The sequence below is a fragment of the Arvicanthis niloticus genome, chromosome 17 (genome assembly GCF_011762505.2).
Source record: "Arvicanthis niloticus isolate mArvNil1 chromosome 17, mArvNil1.pat.X, whole genome shotgun sequence".
Classification (NCBI taxonomy): domain Eukaryota; kingdom Metazoa; phylum Chordata; class Mammalia; order Rodentia; family Muridae; genus Arvicanthis; species Arvicanthis niloticus.
The window spans coordinates 19,301,501-19,319,410 of record NC_047674.1 but is presented as its reverse complement, the minus strand read 5'-3'; the positions used below and the strand labels follow the sequence as shown (position 1 = coordinate 19,319,410).

General features: G+C 42.4%; 1 protein-coding gene across 6 annotated transcripts in view; it reads left to right on the top strand.

The window, feature by feature from the left end:
• The window catches only part of LOC117722331 (nuclear autoantigen Sp-100-like), a 64,742-nt gene that overhangs the window by 30,150 nt on the left and 16,682 nt on the right, over positions 1 to 17,910 (top strand). For 5 of the 6 annotated variants that reach the window (XR_013104620.1, XM_076914882.1, XM_076914881.1 and 2 more), the window contains exons 12-16: positions 19 to 72; positions 6,326 to 6,370; positions 10,407 to 10,481; positions 12,746 to 12,796; positions 15,865 to 15,969. Coding sequence is in view for 5 of the 6 variants with exons in the window: in XM_076914882.1 (XP_076770997.1) it covers positions 19 to 72; positions 6,326 to 6,370; positions 10,407 to 10,481; positions 12,746 to 12,796; positions 15,865 to 15,969 (330 nt within the window). In the remaining variant the exon portion in view is untranslated. The remainder of the gene's footprint in view (positions 1 to 18; positions 73 to 6,325; positions 6,371 to 10,406; positions 10,482 to 12,745; positions 12,797 to 15,864; positions 15,970 to 17,910) is intronic. The other variant, XM_076914883.1, reaches the window with a different exon arrangement.

Sequence of the window (17,910 nt, the reverse complement as noted above, 5' to 3'; positions counted from 1 at the left end):
TTCCCTTTTTTTTTCCAGATACTTCTGATACTGACAGCTCAATCATCGTGAAAAGACGGAAAAGGGCAGGCCGTAAGAACAATTTAAAATTCTAGATGTAGCAAATATGTCTCTGTGTTATTAAAGCTCTAAATTACTCTGATTTTAGATATCCTTTAAAGTAAAATAATAATAATAATAATTAGCCTAGGATTTTAGATCATTCAGATGATTTTTTTTTTTGGTTCAAGTGAGTTTTAAGATATTTGCTATGACAAGGTCTCAAAACATTCAACAGCACGAGCCCCAGTATAGCCTCGTAATTTACCCAAGTAAAGAGGGTGAAGTTGGCCCTGGGTGGGGAGGTTCACTTTGTTTGTCTAGGGCCCTGAGATCTTAAAGATTTGTTTTGTCACTCACCATGCCCACCACTCCATAATAAACAGAAATGGAAGCAGACGGGGCCACAAATAAATCTCAGAAAGGGCATGAGAAGTGGACACATAAGAGAATGACCACCATAGCAAGTTGTCTCCAGACCCAACATTGGGGACAGTTTCTGGAAAACATGGAAGCAAGGTTGGCCTGCTGACGGGATTGTCTCTGTGCCTCCCAAACAGACTGCAGATCTGTCCTGCCCGCCTCACGTAGGCTGCAGAATTGCCCATCTCCCCCTCCACCTCTCACACAAGCTGGCAGGATTGTGCCTTCCTGCACACTCATTCAGGTTGCTGGGGGGTGGGGGACGCACAGGCTCTAGAGGCCAGAGGTTGATGTTACCATTTTTCATCTTTCTACTTAATTTTTTGAAATGAGGGTGGTCTCATTGAACCTGGAGCTCACTCACTGATTCAGTGAGGGTGGCTGGTGAGCAGGCTTCACGGACTTCTGTCTCTGTCTCCTCAGTGCAAGTATTATAATTACTCACTGCCACACCCAGTTTTTTACATGAGTGTTGGGGATCTGAACTCAGGTCTTCAGGCTCGGTGGTAAACACTTTACTGATGGAACCATTTCCCCAGCCCTCTTCCAGTTTTTCTCATGGAGAATCTCTTTCTGGTTAGTTCCTAGGACACAGACCAGACCTGTTCAGGACTTTTGCTTCTTCCTGCAGGAGTATTACATAGTTCGTCTTCTGAACTGAGTTCTGGAGAGGAATCTCAGAATCCCTAAGAAGTGGATCAGGAAGATTAGGATGCCCTCAGCCTTGGCCCACGGGATGGCAGGAATTTGATGACCAAAAGCAAGCCGCCGTGACTAGATGCATTTTGTTCTAAGCATGCTGACTGCTGTGCACCGGTTATCCAGGGAGCTCCTTTTCAATCTTAGAAAGTGCAGGAGGCAGGAAATGACCATGAACTCAAGTTTAAAAGTTGAAAGGCGCACGCCTTTAATCCCAGCACTTGGGAGGCAGAGGCAGGCGGATTTCTGAGTTCAAGGCCAGCCTGGTCTACAGAGTTAGTTCCAGGACAGCCAGGGCTACACAGAGAAACCCTGTCTCGAAAAACCAAAAAAAGTTGAATCTTATCAATTAAATGTATGTGCTTATGTATGGAAGAAATAAATAGCAGAATAATTTTTTATGCTCACTGCCATGCCTACTGTGGTGGTTTGTATAGGAATGACCCCCACAGGCTCCAATATTTGAATGGTTGGTCATTGAGAGGGATTAGGAGGTGTGGCATTGTTGGAATGGATATAGTCGGAGGAAGTATGTCACTAGGGTGGGCTTTGGGATTTCAAATGTTCAAGCCAGGCCCAGTCTTTCTCCCTGTTGCCTGCTGATCCAGATATAGAATTCTCAAATCTCTCTCTAGCACCATATCTGCTTACATGTTGCCATGCTTCCTGCCATGATGGTACTAAACCTCTGAAATTATAAGTCAGCCCCAATTAAATGTTTTTCATTGTAAAAGTTTCGATGGTCATGGTGTCTCTTCACAGCAATAGAACATCGGCTAAGATTGGCTAAGATACCTACTAACACAAAGATCCTGTATTCATAGGGTCATTTGTAATTGTAAAAAACTCAAAACACAACTAGCCAAGTGTTAAGGTTTGGTCTTTTGCTAGCTATTATAATGCTAAGTGTGGGCCCCCAAAACTTGGAGTCTGCACATTGACCTGTGACCCTGTCCCCAAGTTATTTCTGATCAGTAAATAAAAATGCCAATAGCCAATAGCCTGACAGAAGAGACGCAGGTGAGGCTTAGGTTTCCTGGGCTTGGGGTCAGAGAGGAGCCACAGGGGAGAAGCAGAAATAGCCATGGGTTAGGAGTAAAGAAAAGGTGGCCCTGTGGGCTAGCCTATTGGAGTTAAGAGTAGCCCAGATGAAAATAGTAATAACTCGGGGTTATCAATGGGAAAGTAGATTCTAACAACATAGAGAGTAGTATTTACCCCCATTCTTGTGTTGTTTAAGGCTTATTGTAAATATAAAGGTTGTGTGTGTCTTTCATCCAGAAACTTAAATAGCCAAGGTGGGGTAGAAACCTTGGGCTGGGATTTAAATAAATTTTACAACAGCCAAGTGCTGTAATAATAGACACAAAAGTTTCAGACTGACTATTGTCAAATTTAACATAGGTTTTTGTTGTTGTTGTTTTGTTTTTTGTTTTTTAGGTTTTTTGAAACAGAGGTTGCCTGGGTAGCCCTGGCTGTCCTTGAGCTCACTCTGTAGACCAGGCTGGCCTGGAACTCAGAAATCTGCCTCTGCCTCCCAAGTGCTGGGATTAAAGGCGTGTGCCACCACTGCCCAGCTAGCATAGTTTTTGATAGATGCCCTTCACCACCTGGTTAGTTAACTTATGTTATCTCAACATACTTTGGCAAGATCATAACAGCCTTGAGATTTAGGAGACTAACTCCTGCTATTCACATTCTGAGTGGAGAAGAGTAGGGTACAAATGTGTAAGAGTTAAAAAACAAGTAAGGAAGTCTGAGATCTATCAACCCATGTGTCTCACATTTAGTGGCTATTGTGTATAATGGGAGGAAGAAAGCTGTTTCCACGGTCAGACTCCAAAAAGGTGGTTGGGAACCCAGAATATTCAGTTAAATGTATCAGAACCTTATATAACCAAAAAAAAGCATATTTAATAACAATTTAAGAAACATATAAGGGGCCAGGCAGTGGTGGCGCACACCTGTAATCCCAGCACTTGGGAGGCAGAGGCAGGCTGATTTCTGAGTTCAAGGCCAGCCTGCTCTACAGAGTGAGTTCCAGGACAGCCAGGGCTACACAGAGAAACCCTCTCTCAAAAACAAACAAACAAAAAAAAAAAAAAAAAAAAAAAAAAAAAAACAACCAACCAAACAAAAAACCATGTAAGGGAAAAGCGAGATGGCTCCATGGTCTAAGGTGCTTGCTACTCAAGTGTGATCACTAGTGTTCAATACAAAACCCAGGAAGACATGGCAGCCCACTTTCCACTGTACAGGAGGCAGAGATGGGATCCCCTAGACAGAATGGCTAGCTAGACCAGCCAAATCTGGCAAGCTCCTGGGTTCACTGAGAGACCCTGCCCTAATAAATAGAGGGGAGAATGGTGGAAGATGCCAGTATCAATTTCTGGCCTCTTTGTGCATGTACACATACATGTACACCACACATACATGTAGATCACACACACACACACACATGGCCTGGAGACAAAGCTCAGTTAATAAAGTCTGCATTTGACCTGCAAGGACCTGCATTTGATCCCCAAAATCTTGTTTGTTTTTTAAAGAAAAAAAAATGTGCCATATACTTGCAATTTCATCTCAGTGGCCATCGATGTGGTCAGTTGTAGTGTCCACTGTGCCAGTCAGTAACAGTCATCCCTGGTGTAGCCACTGAGGTAGTTGTTTATAGCAGTTACCGTGATGGTCAGCCATAGAGATCACTGAAGTGGCCAGTTATAGTGACCACTGTGGTGGGCAGTCATAGTGGTTACAGTGGTAGTCAGTTGTAGAGTTCACTGGGACGGCCAGCCGTAGTGGTCCCTGTGGTGGTCACTGAGGTCATCAGTTGTAGTGTTCACTGTGCCAGTCAGTGATAATAGTCACTTTAGTTCTATGGAGGTGGTCAGTTGTAGTGATCACTGTGGTGGCCAGCCATGGTGGTCACTGTGGCAGTCATTGACAGGGTCAGTTTTAGTGCTCACTGTAAGGCTCAGTCACAGTGATCGTTCTGTGAATGAAGGAATGAATAAATGAAGACAGAAAAAAGATGATCATTTAAAAAAAAAGGAACAGAGGCAGCAATTTTGTATACTAAATATCCAGAGATGATTAACAGAGAAATAAAGAGGAACAGCAAATCAGAGCATTGTGGACAAAAAGCAGCACAGGAGTTGGGAGAAACGAGAATGTCGGGCTGGTGCATGTACAGAGGCAGAGCGGCAGGCAGGAAGTATAGCACGATGAGGTATGGTCTGTTGGACAGGGATATAGTTACTAGAAAGCTATGTATTTTTTTCTCAGTTCATTTGAACGCCAAAGGTTCTGCAGGATCATGCTCAGGGAGTTCCTTGGTCACACCTCTAATCCTCAGTTTATCACATCTGATAAATCCAAACCTCTTCAATGAACACAGGAAGAGAGTTGGAAGGGATGCAGCCTATTAGAGTATGGTGGAGACGTTAACTACATCTTTGTTTCCCTCGAGGGAACCAAAAAGAACTTATCTGGGCTCCCTGATGGAGGCAGGGACTACTTGGTAGATGATGACAGCAGAAAGAATAGGAAAGGCGTACCTCTCCGTTGTACTAGAAACATGCAGACAAAGTCCAAGACTGACAGGTGTGCAGCACAGAATTATCACAGAAAAATGGCAAAATGGCAGAGACTATAGTATGTTCCATGTGAGAGGAGCTGGCCTTTGGTTGCCATGACAACAGTGACCTGTGAGGTGAAACAATGTATATGATGGAGACAGGAGACAAAGGCAAAGATTTACATAAAAACAGCCTCCCCCCCCCCAAAAAAAAACCAGCCCCCAAGTTGAGCTAAAAAGAACAAAACAACTAGAATAAAATAGAAAACAGAAAGGAAGATTATACTGGGTAGTTTTCTTTCAACTTGACACAAACTGAAGTCATCTGAGAGGAGGGAACCTCAATGGAAAAAAATGCCTCCATTAAGTGGGGCTGTGGGCAAGACTGTCTCATTAGTTATTAATGGAAGAGGGCCCATCCCATTGGGGGTGATATTGCCCCTGGGCTGGTGGTCCTGGGTTCTATAAGAAAGCAGGCTGAGCAAGCTGTGGGGAGCAAGCCAGTAAGCAGCACCCCTCCATGGCCTCTGCAACAGCTCCTGCTTCCAGGTTCCTGCCCTGTTGGGGTTCCTGACCCAACTTCCTTCCATGATGAACAGTGATGTAGAAGTATAAGCTGAATTAACCCTTTCCTCCCCAAGTCGATTTTGGCCATCGTATTGTATCGCAGCAATAGTAATCCTTGCTAAGATAAAGCTGGAAGTAGAAACAATGTCACCTCATCAAGAAAAGGTCCAGAGATGTGAGCATAGAGAAGCAGGCAGAATAAAATATACAGAGATGATAAAAAAGGAGCAGCTTGAGAACTATGAGTCATACAAACTAGAGAATGTGTTAAAAGGTGAGAAAGATGTATTGACAAGGTTAGGTATAAACAGGAAGAGGAGAAAAAAGAACAAGGGAGGCAAGATGAAAGGGATGCAAAGGCATCTGGCAGACAGCTTCCCTGGGGTTTCACTGGAGTAGCCCTGTGGCTCATCCCGATTATCTAACAGGGTGGATGAGTCTGCCCCAGGGTCTTAGAATAAAGGTGGATTACAAATAACAGGCACTGTGGCATGTGACCATGGTTCAAAAAGAAAATCAGACTGGCTGGGGGACAGTCTCCCTGCTACAGGATGTTAGAAACCTGAAACAGACTCCCAGTCCCTGCTGCACTTGGTTGTGAGTATTTTGTATTGAGGACCAGGGCTAGTGAGCTCCCAAAATCAATGGGAAAAGCTGAAAGCCATGGGGCACACTTGCGCTCCTAGGGTTGGGGAAGCAGAAACACCAAGTTCCCTTGGGCTCGCTCACCAGCTATTTGATGCAATTGCAAGCTCCAGGCTCAGTTGAGAGACCTTGTGACATAAAATAAATAATGTGAAGAGCAAGGGAGAAAGATACCTGATACAGACACATACACACATGTACATGCACACACATGTACATGCACACACATGTATACACGTGTACCTGTGCACACACACATACACACATACATGCCCCCAGCTTTCCAAGCAGTAGTGCAAATTGTCATAATGCTTGTGACTTTTATTTATACTTTACAATTCTCTGACCACTATCTTTGTTTTGTAAATACCATAGATGTTGGAAACAATCCTATCCTGGAGAAAGACGGTGGAAAAAGAAGTAAGGACAAAAATTTACTTATCTTCATGTTACAAATGAATTTTTTTCTGATGTTGAAAGTTATTGTTATTGTTTACTATTCCTTAAATAGGACAAGAGGAATGTTTTAAAAATGATAATTTAGTTTTTTTCAAAATATTATATTTTCATCATTTTTATTCTAAGTGTTTCTCACAGACTAGTATACATCTTTCAAGAATATATAAATGTATATATTATCATAGCATGGAATGACATTATTTGCATAAGTTAGATAATTCTATATATGTTTTCCTTTTCTTGCTTTGTAAAGAAAAAGATCATGGCTGATCAGTGGATACATTCTATGTTTTTATGCACTGTTTTGTCATAATAATGCTGATTTTACACTTTTTTAATGTGTACTAATTTGTCATAAATAACAGGTTACTTTGTGATCTGAACAGGTTTTCATAATAACAGGCTACTTTATGATCCATGTATTAAAGTACTTTGGTTGTGTTTGCCCTTAGCTGAACTGCCGTAAACACTGCTTGAGGACCATATTAACATCCGCTGCTTTCACTTTAACATAGCAGTAACTTCTCACTCACTGCCTGTTGTGTGTTCCTCTCTCCCTGAACTCTCTGCTGCTGCACGGCCTCTCTCCCTTTCATTCCTGAACAATGATAGAGATCTCTCCGTCCTTACACGTTGTTAGCTCCCGAGCACACGTATCTCTAGGATTTCTGTCCCACTCCATGGTTTTCTGGTGAGTTTGTTAATAGAATCGTTCGTCCTAGGAAAGTTTGAAGCTTTTCGTTACTTAAATCTATTGTCATTTTCCCTACACTGCTTCCTAGCTTTCATACTGAAATTGTAACCCTTTCCACCTGAAGATTTTAAAACAAGATCATTCCATATTTGATTTTAGAGTGCTTGGAAGAAACCTGACTTTTTTTTTTTTTTTTTTTTTTTTTTTTTTTTTTAACTGTTTACATCCCTAGTCCCCATGAGATTTGGCTCTTTGTATAAATGGGAAACAAGAGTCAAAGAACCATCTAGGTGTGGTGGCGCACACCTTAAATCCCAGCACTCGGGAGGCAGAGGCAAGTGGATCTCTGAGTGCAAGGCCAGCCTGGTCTATGGAGTGAGTTCCAGGATAGCCAGGGCTACACAGAGAAACCCTATCTTAAAAACAAAACAACAAAGAATCTGAAAACCATTCCCTATGCTACTGTGCAGTGCTGGAGACATTGCCTGTCCTCCTGTTGTCCCCTGTTCATGTCTTAGTCCCCACCCCTTCCACCTTTGGCACCTGAAGATGCCACGGAAATGAACAAAGAAGAGGGCTCAGAGGTACAACCATCGCAATGAGTTCCTCGGAGTGGATTTTAGAATAAATTCAAGAATATTCCCCCCCACCTCCTTAGTCCACTGGAATCTCTGATTAGAATTGCATTTGTCATGTTAATTAATAGCATTCATCAGATTAATCTGAGAAGAACTCAAGTGTTCTTCCAGAAAGAATTTTCTTTATATAATTTCTACACATTTAAAAAACTATATGTTGAATAACTATGTTTCTGTGAATGCTTTTCAGTGATGACTGGCATCAATTTACATGAGACAAGACTCTCAAAATCTTCATTTAAAGCCCTTTTATCATCTACCTTTATGAGAGGGAATTACACTGCTGCTGATTCAGCATAAAATCTTACAAGTGTTTATATGGGTTAGGGACCTAAATATAATATATTGTGGCCAAAAACCATCCAGTAAGATAATCTGCCAGAAATAGAGGTCTTTGGGGAAATTAGCTTCATGAGACGTAGCACTAATTTCTAATTGCAAGACGCTTGCAATGACAAATTTGTTGTGGTGGACAGGGCAAATTGATAAGGTTCTGAGCAGGAGAGGCCCCGTGCTTCACTAGGGAGCAAGAAGTAGCTGCATCACAAAATCTCTCGTTTTAACACTTCATCAGATTGGATCTCTACAGTAAGACTCGCGGTGCAGAGACTTGCCCTTCATCTTTCTCTCCCTCTTTTTTCCTTTTCTTTCTTTCTTTTTTGTTTGTTTGCTTGCTCGCTTTGCTTTTTTGAGATAGGATTTCTCTGTGTAACAGTCCTGGCTGCCCTGGAACTTGCTTTGTAAACCAGGCTGGTCTAGAACTCACAGAGATCTACCTGCATGTGCCTCTGGAGTGCTTAGATTCAAGGTGTGCACCGCCACCCACCTTTCGTTTCAAAATTCTTTTTAGATTTATTTTATCAAACATATGAAATATAGTCTCTGAAAACAGATATCAAGCTAGGTGATGGTACCTACCCACTCCCTCTCTGGAGGCTGAGGCAGGAGGTTGTACCTTATTAAAGTCATTGAGATTTTAAGTTTAAGCAGAAACCACATTTCTTCCTTTATCCTTTCCAAACCTGGTTCTCTTAAAGCTCTGTTCTTGCACAGATGAAGCCGTGGGTAAGCCCAGGAACTATGCTTGGCCCTTATAGCAGCATTAGAATTTCATTTGTTATGATAAAACTAACTGGGGCTGGTGAGATGGCTCAGTGGTTAAGAGCACTGACTGCTCTTCCAGAGGTCATGAGTTCAAATCCCAGCAACCACATGGTGGCTCACAACCATCCATAATGAGATCTGATGCCCTCATATGGGTGTCTGAAGACAGCTACAGTGTAAAATAAAACTAACTGGAAACTACGAAAAGCCAGGTAGTGGTGGTGGTGGTGGTACACGCCTTTAGTCCAGCACTCAGGGTGTAGAAACAATCTGATCTCTGTGAGTTCAAGGCCAGCCTAGTCTACAAAGCAAGTTCCAGGACAGTGAGGGCTACATAAAAAAACCCTGTCTTAAAAAAAAAAAGAAAACAATAAAACAACAACAATGAAAGAAAGAAAGAAAGAAAGAAAGAAAGAAAGAAAGAAAGAAAGGAAGGAAGGAAGGAAGGAAATGAGAGAGAGAAAGGAGAAAGAGAAAGACAAAGGAAGGAAGGAAGGAAGGAAGGAAGGAAGGAAGGAAGGAAGGAAGGAAGGAAGGAAACCAAACACCCCTGGAAACTACACAGTGGAGACTTGGGGTGGGGTGTTTTTTTCTCAGTGTCCCCTAAAGGACTCCCCTACTCAGAGATGAAACTTCCTTCTACTCATCCGGCCTCCTGAAGTTTCCACCACTCTAGCAATGCCATCAATTAAGGATCAAGTTTCTAGCATACAAGCCTTTGGAAACATTTAAAATCCAAAGCATAACAGGCTCGTGTTGATGCCCGGGCCACAACAAGCACTTAAGTGTTATTTCTCATTAGTATTATTTTCAGCGTGTCCCTTGGGAAACAAACTAAACATTTTCATATAACAGCTTGTGCTCGAAAGCAGTGAGGACAGGACAGGAACTTAAGCAAAGCAGGAACCTGGAGGCAGGAGCTGATGCAGAGGCCATGGAGGGATGTTACTTACTGGCTTGCTCTCCACAGCTTGCTCAGCCTGCTTTCTTATAGAACCCAGGACCACCAGCCCAGGGATGGCACCACCCACAATGGGCTGAGGCCTCCCCCATCAATCACTAATTAAGAAAATACCCTATTGTCAGGTGGTGGTGATACAAGCTTTTAGTGGTAGAGGCAGGAGAATCTCTGTGAATTCAAGGCCGCCATGGTCTACAGAGCAAGTTCCAGAACAATCAAGGCACAGAGAAACACTATCTCAAAAAAAAAAAAAAAAAAAAAAACCAAAAAACAAAGATAGACATAGACAGACAGACAGACAGACAGACAGACAGGAAAAGAAAATAAAATGCCCTATAGGCTTGTCTACAGGCTTCTGGGGACATTTTCTCAGCTGAAGCTCCTTCCTCTCTAGCTTGTGTCAAGTTGATGTGACACCAGAATGCCAGGTTAAATATCAAAGACTTGGTAATTACAAAGCTATGAGCTACATATTTTTTTTTTACTATGCATTAGACTTTTTACAAGTAACAGTCGCACAGGAAATCTGAAAAGCACTATTATATACGCTGTAATCTTTTAGAAGCATGTGGTTTTAGTTTATGTTTTTTATTTCTTCAGGGAAAAAGAGAGAGAGACGTGGAAACTACTTAATTCGAAACATCAAAATCCCAATGAGAACAAGATGGAGAACAGGTTAAAGACAAGACACGATACATTTTCAGCACCTAATTTCCATCCTTTATATTACATACTTCTAATAACAAACCCATTTCTCTGACTGCTTGATGAAGCCATGGTAACCATTGAGAAATAATCACAATTTAGTCAGTTTCCAAAGTATGTCTGGGGAAGGGACCAAAGATGACAGCTTCACAAACAATTGACATATTGATGTGTCTATGGTCAGACAAGGTCCCTACAGCCTCTGCTGAACTTTCAAGGGCAGAAATAGTTGTAAATCAAAACTTCAGAACAAACACCACTGAATGACAGATGATACCGTTTATCCTCTTCTGGACCAAACCCATGTGGTCACTGTACAGACATTAGCCTGTTAGTTCTCCCTTTATACCTCAGTTGGAACTCATCTGTAAAGTGAAGTAACATGATAGACTGGCTGTCATCAAGGTCAACCCAGTTCTTTGGGTGACTTTACAGTTTACGACTCTCACTGCAACTTGCCAAGCATGGTGGATATCCCCCTCTCCTGCCTGTGGGGCATCTTCCATGATTCCTGGGTGTAAGCAGCTGAAGGGAGAGGGGAACAGCTTGTCCTGTCTGAGTCAGCCCCTCAGCCCCTCACTTCTGCCCACTTGCCAATTGCAAGTGATTTTACAGCTTGGCCAAGCTTCTCTTCCAGCCGGAGAATATTGCTGTGAAGAGGTGAGTTGAGCAGTTGAGCATAGAGGAAGGAGGAGAGTGCCCCACTGAGACTACAGTCTCCCCTCAGCCAGTCTCCCTCAATCTCCCCTTCCTCTCTCTTCCTTCATGTGACTCTCTATCTCACTATATGTGTGTATATGTGCACACATATGGCATTCGTATGGCCATGAATTCCCCACTTAGTGCAGCAGAAGCATTTCCCATGGTTAATAGTGACTAACTTGCTTTGAAATTACGATTTCAAATGACCCTCCTAGAAGACCAACAGCCTATTGCTGTCACCTTGGGCAGTGTATCTCCCAAATACACCCAGCAAGTTCCCATCTTGTAGATTTCCTTCTGGCTACGAGAATCATGTTTTTTCATAAAGTCCCTTGCTGACTCTCAGCCACCACTGACCCCTCTAGGCATAACCTTCACCTTTGTACTACTTCTGAGTGAGTCTGATAGTCTCTCCTTTCCCAACTTATCCAGGGCCAGAGTCTATTTCATGCCTTAGTCATGGCAAACCCTTGGTTTGCCTTGAAAGCAATGTCTAGAGAAAGGTAACCTCTCTCTTGGGCTACATACTGAGCCCAGGCCAGCAGAGCTATAAAGTGAGACCCCATCTTAGCAAATAAACAGCAACAACCAAAAGAGAAAGGAAATTAAATATAGCCTCTCCCAGAAGGCCTGGAGTAGGGAAGGTTAATGCTGATCAAAGCATACACCCTGTCTCCTACTATGCTCTGTGTAACACGATTAGATCTAGGACCCTATTCCATTGTTCATAGACATCCAGGCACCTTCTGATTCTCTGACTCACACTCTGACAATCTCTCTCTCTCTCTCTTTCTTAGAATGATTAGTATTAACTATTAGCAAAGTTATTTTTTAAATTGCAGGTGATACTTGTAACTTTTGGGGTTTTTCTGTTCTGTTTTTTTTTTTTTTTGGTTGTTTTTGTTTTCAGAGACAGGGTTTCTCTGCATAGCCTTGGCTGTCCTGGAACTCATTATGTAGACCAGGCTGCCCTCAAACTCACAGAGATCCATCTGCCTCTGCCAAGTGGGCACAGGCTGAGAAGGAACAAACAACCGTCTATACTCCCCAACAACATCCAAACAGATTTGACCATTACAATCCTAATCATGATTATCATGATTGTAAAGTGGCTTGCTCTGTGTGTGTGTGTGTGTGTGTGTGTGTGTGTGTGTGTGTGTGTGATTTAGTCAACACATAAACCCTGCTAATTATCATTTAAATTAGAAGCCAGCAATCTACAGCTCAGGAAAAAAATTTAGCTGGCCAGTTATATATAAAGTTTTATTTGAACACACCCTCTTATTTACACGTAGTCTGTGCATGCTTTCTAATATGACTGAAAAGCTGAGGAATCAATTATGGACCAAAGAACCTGGCACATTTACTATCTAGGCCTTTGTAAGAAATGTTCCTGACTTCTGATCTGGATTTTGATAAGTTTCACAAAGTGCTAAGCAGACTTATGGGAAGTTAGTTTTAAATGGTGTTTTTGTAAAATGCTGCTTGCTGTGCGATGTTTTAAATAACAGATATGTATGTTGTTTTCTCAGCTTTCTTCAAAAGAAGTGTGAATCCTTCTTCACAAAGAGGCAGAAAAAGAGGTAAAAAAAAATGTGATTAATCATGTGTTAATGAATAAGAATATTTTTCAATGTTTTGAGACAGGGTCTCACTATGCAACCGTAACTGGCCTGGAACACACTGTGTAGGCCAGTCTTCTCTTTAATTCATCAAGATTTCCCTGCCTTCTGAGTGCTGTGTATAAAGGCATATAATGCTATGCCTGGTCCTAAATTATTTTTTGGTTTTTAATGTATTATACTGGATCACATAGACCATTTCTATGCAAGTAAATAAATTAACTTTGAACATATTCCAACCAGGACCCAGGACCCTCCACTCCCCACTCCTCTGTCTCTTAAACAATTTCGATCCTACTCTCATCTCATTTGTACATACAATTTTGTGAGGGAGGCATGACGGCACATGCCTGCCTTTAATCCTAGCACTCGGAAGGCAGAGGTAGATGAATATTTGAGTTTGAGGCCAGCCTGGTTTACAGAGCAAGTTCTGGAAGTTCTAGAACAGCCAAGGCTACAGAGATAAACTCTGTCTAAAAAAGAAAAAAAAAAAAAAAACCAAAGCAAAACAAAATAATAATCTTGTGTCTCTGTATGAATTCTTTTTTTTTTAGGGGGGGGTTTCGAGACAGGGTTTCTCTGTGTAGCCCTGGCTGTCCTGGAACTCACTCTGTAGACCAGGCTGGCCTCGAACTCAGAAATCCACCTGCCTCTGCCTCCCAAGTGCTGGGATTAAAGGCGTGCGCCACCACCACCGCCCGGTGTCTCTGTATGAATCCTTAAGTCCCACAGATGAGAGCAAACACACCTTTGTCTTTCTGAGACCGACTCAATTTGCTCAAACGATGGTCTCCCAGTTGTATCCAGTTTCCTGCAAATGGCATAATTTTGATTTTCTTTTTTTTATGGCTGAAAGAACTTCCACTGTGTATATAAATCAATTTCTTTACCTGCTCTTCCGGTGGCACCCGGGATAAGTCCACAGCATGTGAGGAATGCCACAACAAACGCTGATGAGTTCGCTCGCTCTTCCGCACTCTGTGTGCTGAGTGACAAGTCAGATTTCTTGACTGGCTGATGAAACCTTTTCCATACCTTAAGATCATTGCCAGCATTGGTCAATTCCAACAGCACAACGGGTTGTCGGTAACTCCGGTCTTCCCACTGATTGGTTAGTTGATTTGGGAGGAAACCAGAGTTACATAGGCTTATGTGCTGACCATTCTTGAGGAAGGAAATAAGGTGAGTGGACCACATGATATTTAGCATATTCTTACTCACATAGAAAGCCACAGAACCCTACAGACCTCGGTGGTGACACAAGACCTGTATTCTAATGCCTAAAGTCCTGTGTGACTTAAGCCGGTCCTTTGTCCTTTTCTAACTCAATTTGCTTATTTGTAAAGATGTGACATAGGCTTTCAGGTGAGTTAAGCTGAGTGCCCACCAGGACCACTGTTGTTCTGATAGACTGTGCTCTAAAGTAACTGTGGGATGCACTCCCCAATCCTGGCCCCCCTGTATCTTTGAAGATCCCCCTAACTGCCTGGAACGGTAGGTGACACTACTGTGGAAACTCACTGTAAGTCCTTCATGGTCTGGTTCAATGGAATTAGATGCCACATACTCTGGGGTCTGTGCTCTGATGCTAGGAAATGAGGGTGATCTTGGAAGCCTGGGAGGTTGAAGAGATTCTGACAAGTGACAGGAAAAGGAGACACACTTTATTCATCAGCATCCAGTCTGCTAGGCAGGCAGTCACCAGCAGGCACCCTGCCATATGCTGGCACATGTGCAGGCAGGCCGAGTGAAGGTATGCACTTGGGCCTGCAGACAGACACACAGGCAGGCCAGTAAATGTGATGGTTCCAGCCCCTGACCTCAAGGCCATATTTATACAGAAGCACACTGCTAGAATTGACTATATAACATGTGACGTCACTGTTTACTTTGGGGTCTCCAGACATCTTGTGTCAGTCATTTTGTGCTAATTCATTTTGTCCCCCACCCCCACCCCCCGCAACTTCCACCATGTCCAGTGTCAGCCATGTTTGAGCTGGCTTATATCAGATATCCATATTAACACCATGTTGTCTAAATATAAATGCCCTTGTGGCTTCCTATTTCCAATGCATACACTCCTTGAAGGGTATGCAGTGTCCCTCTAACATCTACAGAATCGTCTACAGCAGTAGTTCTCAACCTGTGGCTTACAACCCCTTTGGGGTTTCAATGACCCTTTTACATGTGTCACCTAAGACCATCACTGTCGAAAAACACGAGTATTTATGTTGCAATTCCTAACAGTAGCAAAATTACAGTTTTGAAGTAGTGGCAAAATAATATTATGGTTGGGGGTCACCACAACATGAGGAACTGTTTTAAAAGGATTGCAGCATTAGGAAAGTTGGGAACCACTGCTCTATAGCTACTCTCTGAGCCCCGAGGAGCACAGTAAAGGAGAAAGACATCGAAACAGATCAAAGGACAGAGATGACACCCCCTCATTAGGTGCCTCCTCCTATGCCACTCTTCTACCATAAATGCATCCAGTGAGACAGCAGAACAAAGTTTGAGAGTTGTTTCCCATCTACAAAACTACAAAGCCCTAATATAAAGAGAATTGCCTCTCCAAAATACGGGGAAGAAAGTCACCATGCAGTGGCTGCTCTAGCCAACAAGTCTGGGAGCTAGGATTCTTTCCCACAAGGTTCTGGCTGATGTATGGGAGTCCAGAGGTTGGGAGCAGAGCATGTTGTTATAATTATATTATATTAACATCTAATATAATATATTTTACATATATAATATAATATACATAATATAACATTTTAATTAATAATAATAATTTAATATAATAATTATATTATATATATTATATATAATATAATATTTTACATATATAATATATAATATAACATTATATTAACATCTAATCATTCATAAAAGAGATACTGTGTGCTATATTATAAAATATAACTAATTCATGTGAAAACCTATTGTATTTTTAGTTGTACAAGGAAGATACCAAAGAGGGTAGAGGGAAGGCCCTGCACAGTTCTAGAATAATGTGAAATGTGTCCCTGCAGGTCCAAGAATTCCCAAAGAAGAAAATGTAGATTTTAGCGAAAGTGAGCTTCCGGTGAGCTGTGGCAACGCTAAGGGGACTCTGCGTAAGGATCTATTAAAGCAAGGTGAGTTTCAGATCTTCAAAGGCACAGCGAGGAGGGCAAGCACCTGTGCTGAGGGTGTCTCATCCCAGATCCAGTTTACAGGACTTGAGATATAGGCAATGTCATGCCCATTAATGAGGTGAGAGGTTGTGAGACCAAGGAGTGGTGGTGCACTCCTTTAATCCCAACACTTGAGAGGCAGAGACAGGCAAATCTCTGAGTTCAAGGCTATCTTGGTCTACAGCTGGAGTTCCAGGACAGCCAGGACTAGGGGGGTGGGGGGGAAGAGCCAAGTCCAGAGGACCCCAGAGCTTTTGACACTGACGTCACTCCCCTGGTAGAGATATGAAGGCACCTCTCTCTCTAGATGCCCACGAGGGAAATGGTTCTTATGTGTTGAGTGTACTCCTTGTGACAATTTCAGCATAGTGAGATGACATTTGCAGATGCCAGTCATGGGTTGACTGTGCCGGATGGTGATTTCCCAGGAGAATCTCAGGGCTGCTGTGTTTATTCTTCTCTGCATCACACCCAAGAGAGGCAGGGGGAATGAGGGCATTTTTCGTATTATTTTTCTTTTCCTCTTCCTTGAGGTACTGGGATTAGACCCAGCTTTTTGTGCATATTAGGCAAGCATTCTGTCATGAGCTCTACACCAAGTTGGAGTTTTGCATGTTTAAATATAAAACCATGGCCAATCAGGCTACTTCCTCTTCCCCTTGTGAAAAAGGCCCGTAAGATACCCATCTAGTATCTCATACCAGAGTGAAAACTTTCACAGCTGGGCAGGAAATGTACATGCCTGAGAGATTCATTGTCAACTTTTGTGGGTCTGTTACCTGGAACATCCGTCAAACTTTAAGTAAAAAAAAAGAGGGGGGAGGAGATTTTTGAATTTGAAGAAAGAAACACTCAAACATACAGTTTACCAGTGTATTAGCCCAGTGTTCTTGGCTCTATTGTAATATTCAAGTCAGGCTATTCTATTTAACTCACAGATTTAGGGGCTAAAAGGCCAAAATCATGCAGCCTATTGTGTGGCTTTTGATAAGAGACTGATGGTAGGTGGCTTCATGACAGGAACACATGTAGGAGGAAGAGATCACATCATAAGACAGGAAGCCAGCGATTGGGGTCCCATGAGAGTTATCGTAATCTTTCCTGAGGGCAGCACCCTCCATGACGGAGTGGTACCTCATACATCACCAAGTCAAGGACCAGGTTTTCAATGTAAGAGCCCTGGGGGAAGGCACTCATATCTAAACCCAAGTCAGTTGCTCTATCATCTCCATTGGGCTCTCTAACACTGAACTTTCTCTTTTATGAAGTGAGAATAAAATTTCTCTCACCGTATTGCTATGAGAAAAAAAAAAGATAATGTACAAAAAGTACTGTGAAAATTATCATTGTTAAAGTACAGAACTACCGGTCTATAATTCATCATGACTGACCTTTCTCCTACAGCACAGTTCTTTCTTTAAGATTTATTTTTGTTTTGTGAGCATGGGTGTTTGGCTGCATGTGTGTCTGTGCACTTTGAATGTGCCTGGAGCCCATGGAGACCAAAAGAGGACATCAGAACTGGAGTTACAGGTACTTATAAAGCCATCTTGTAGGCTCTGAGACCTGAACCTGGGTCTACTGCAAGAGCAGCAAGCAATTTTAACCACTGAACCGACTCCCTAGTCTTAATACAGTTCTTGTGTTATCAATACATAGGTGTTTTTCCTACAGGTCTACTGCCTTTGTGTAATCTAGCTATTCCTTCTAGATAACAGTTCCAAAATCACTTTTAACATCAAATAGCCATGTGTCTAAAATATGAGCATATTTGATAGCCAACTGTCATGAGCTAGAAGAGCGATGCTGTTGAAGTAAGACAGGACTGGCTGTGGTGATAGCTTCCTCATGGGTGGATTCACAAGAGCCCAGCAGGAAACTTTGTGCCTGCACTAGCCTTTC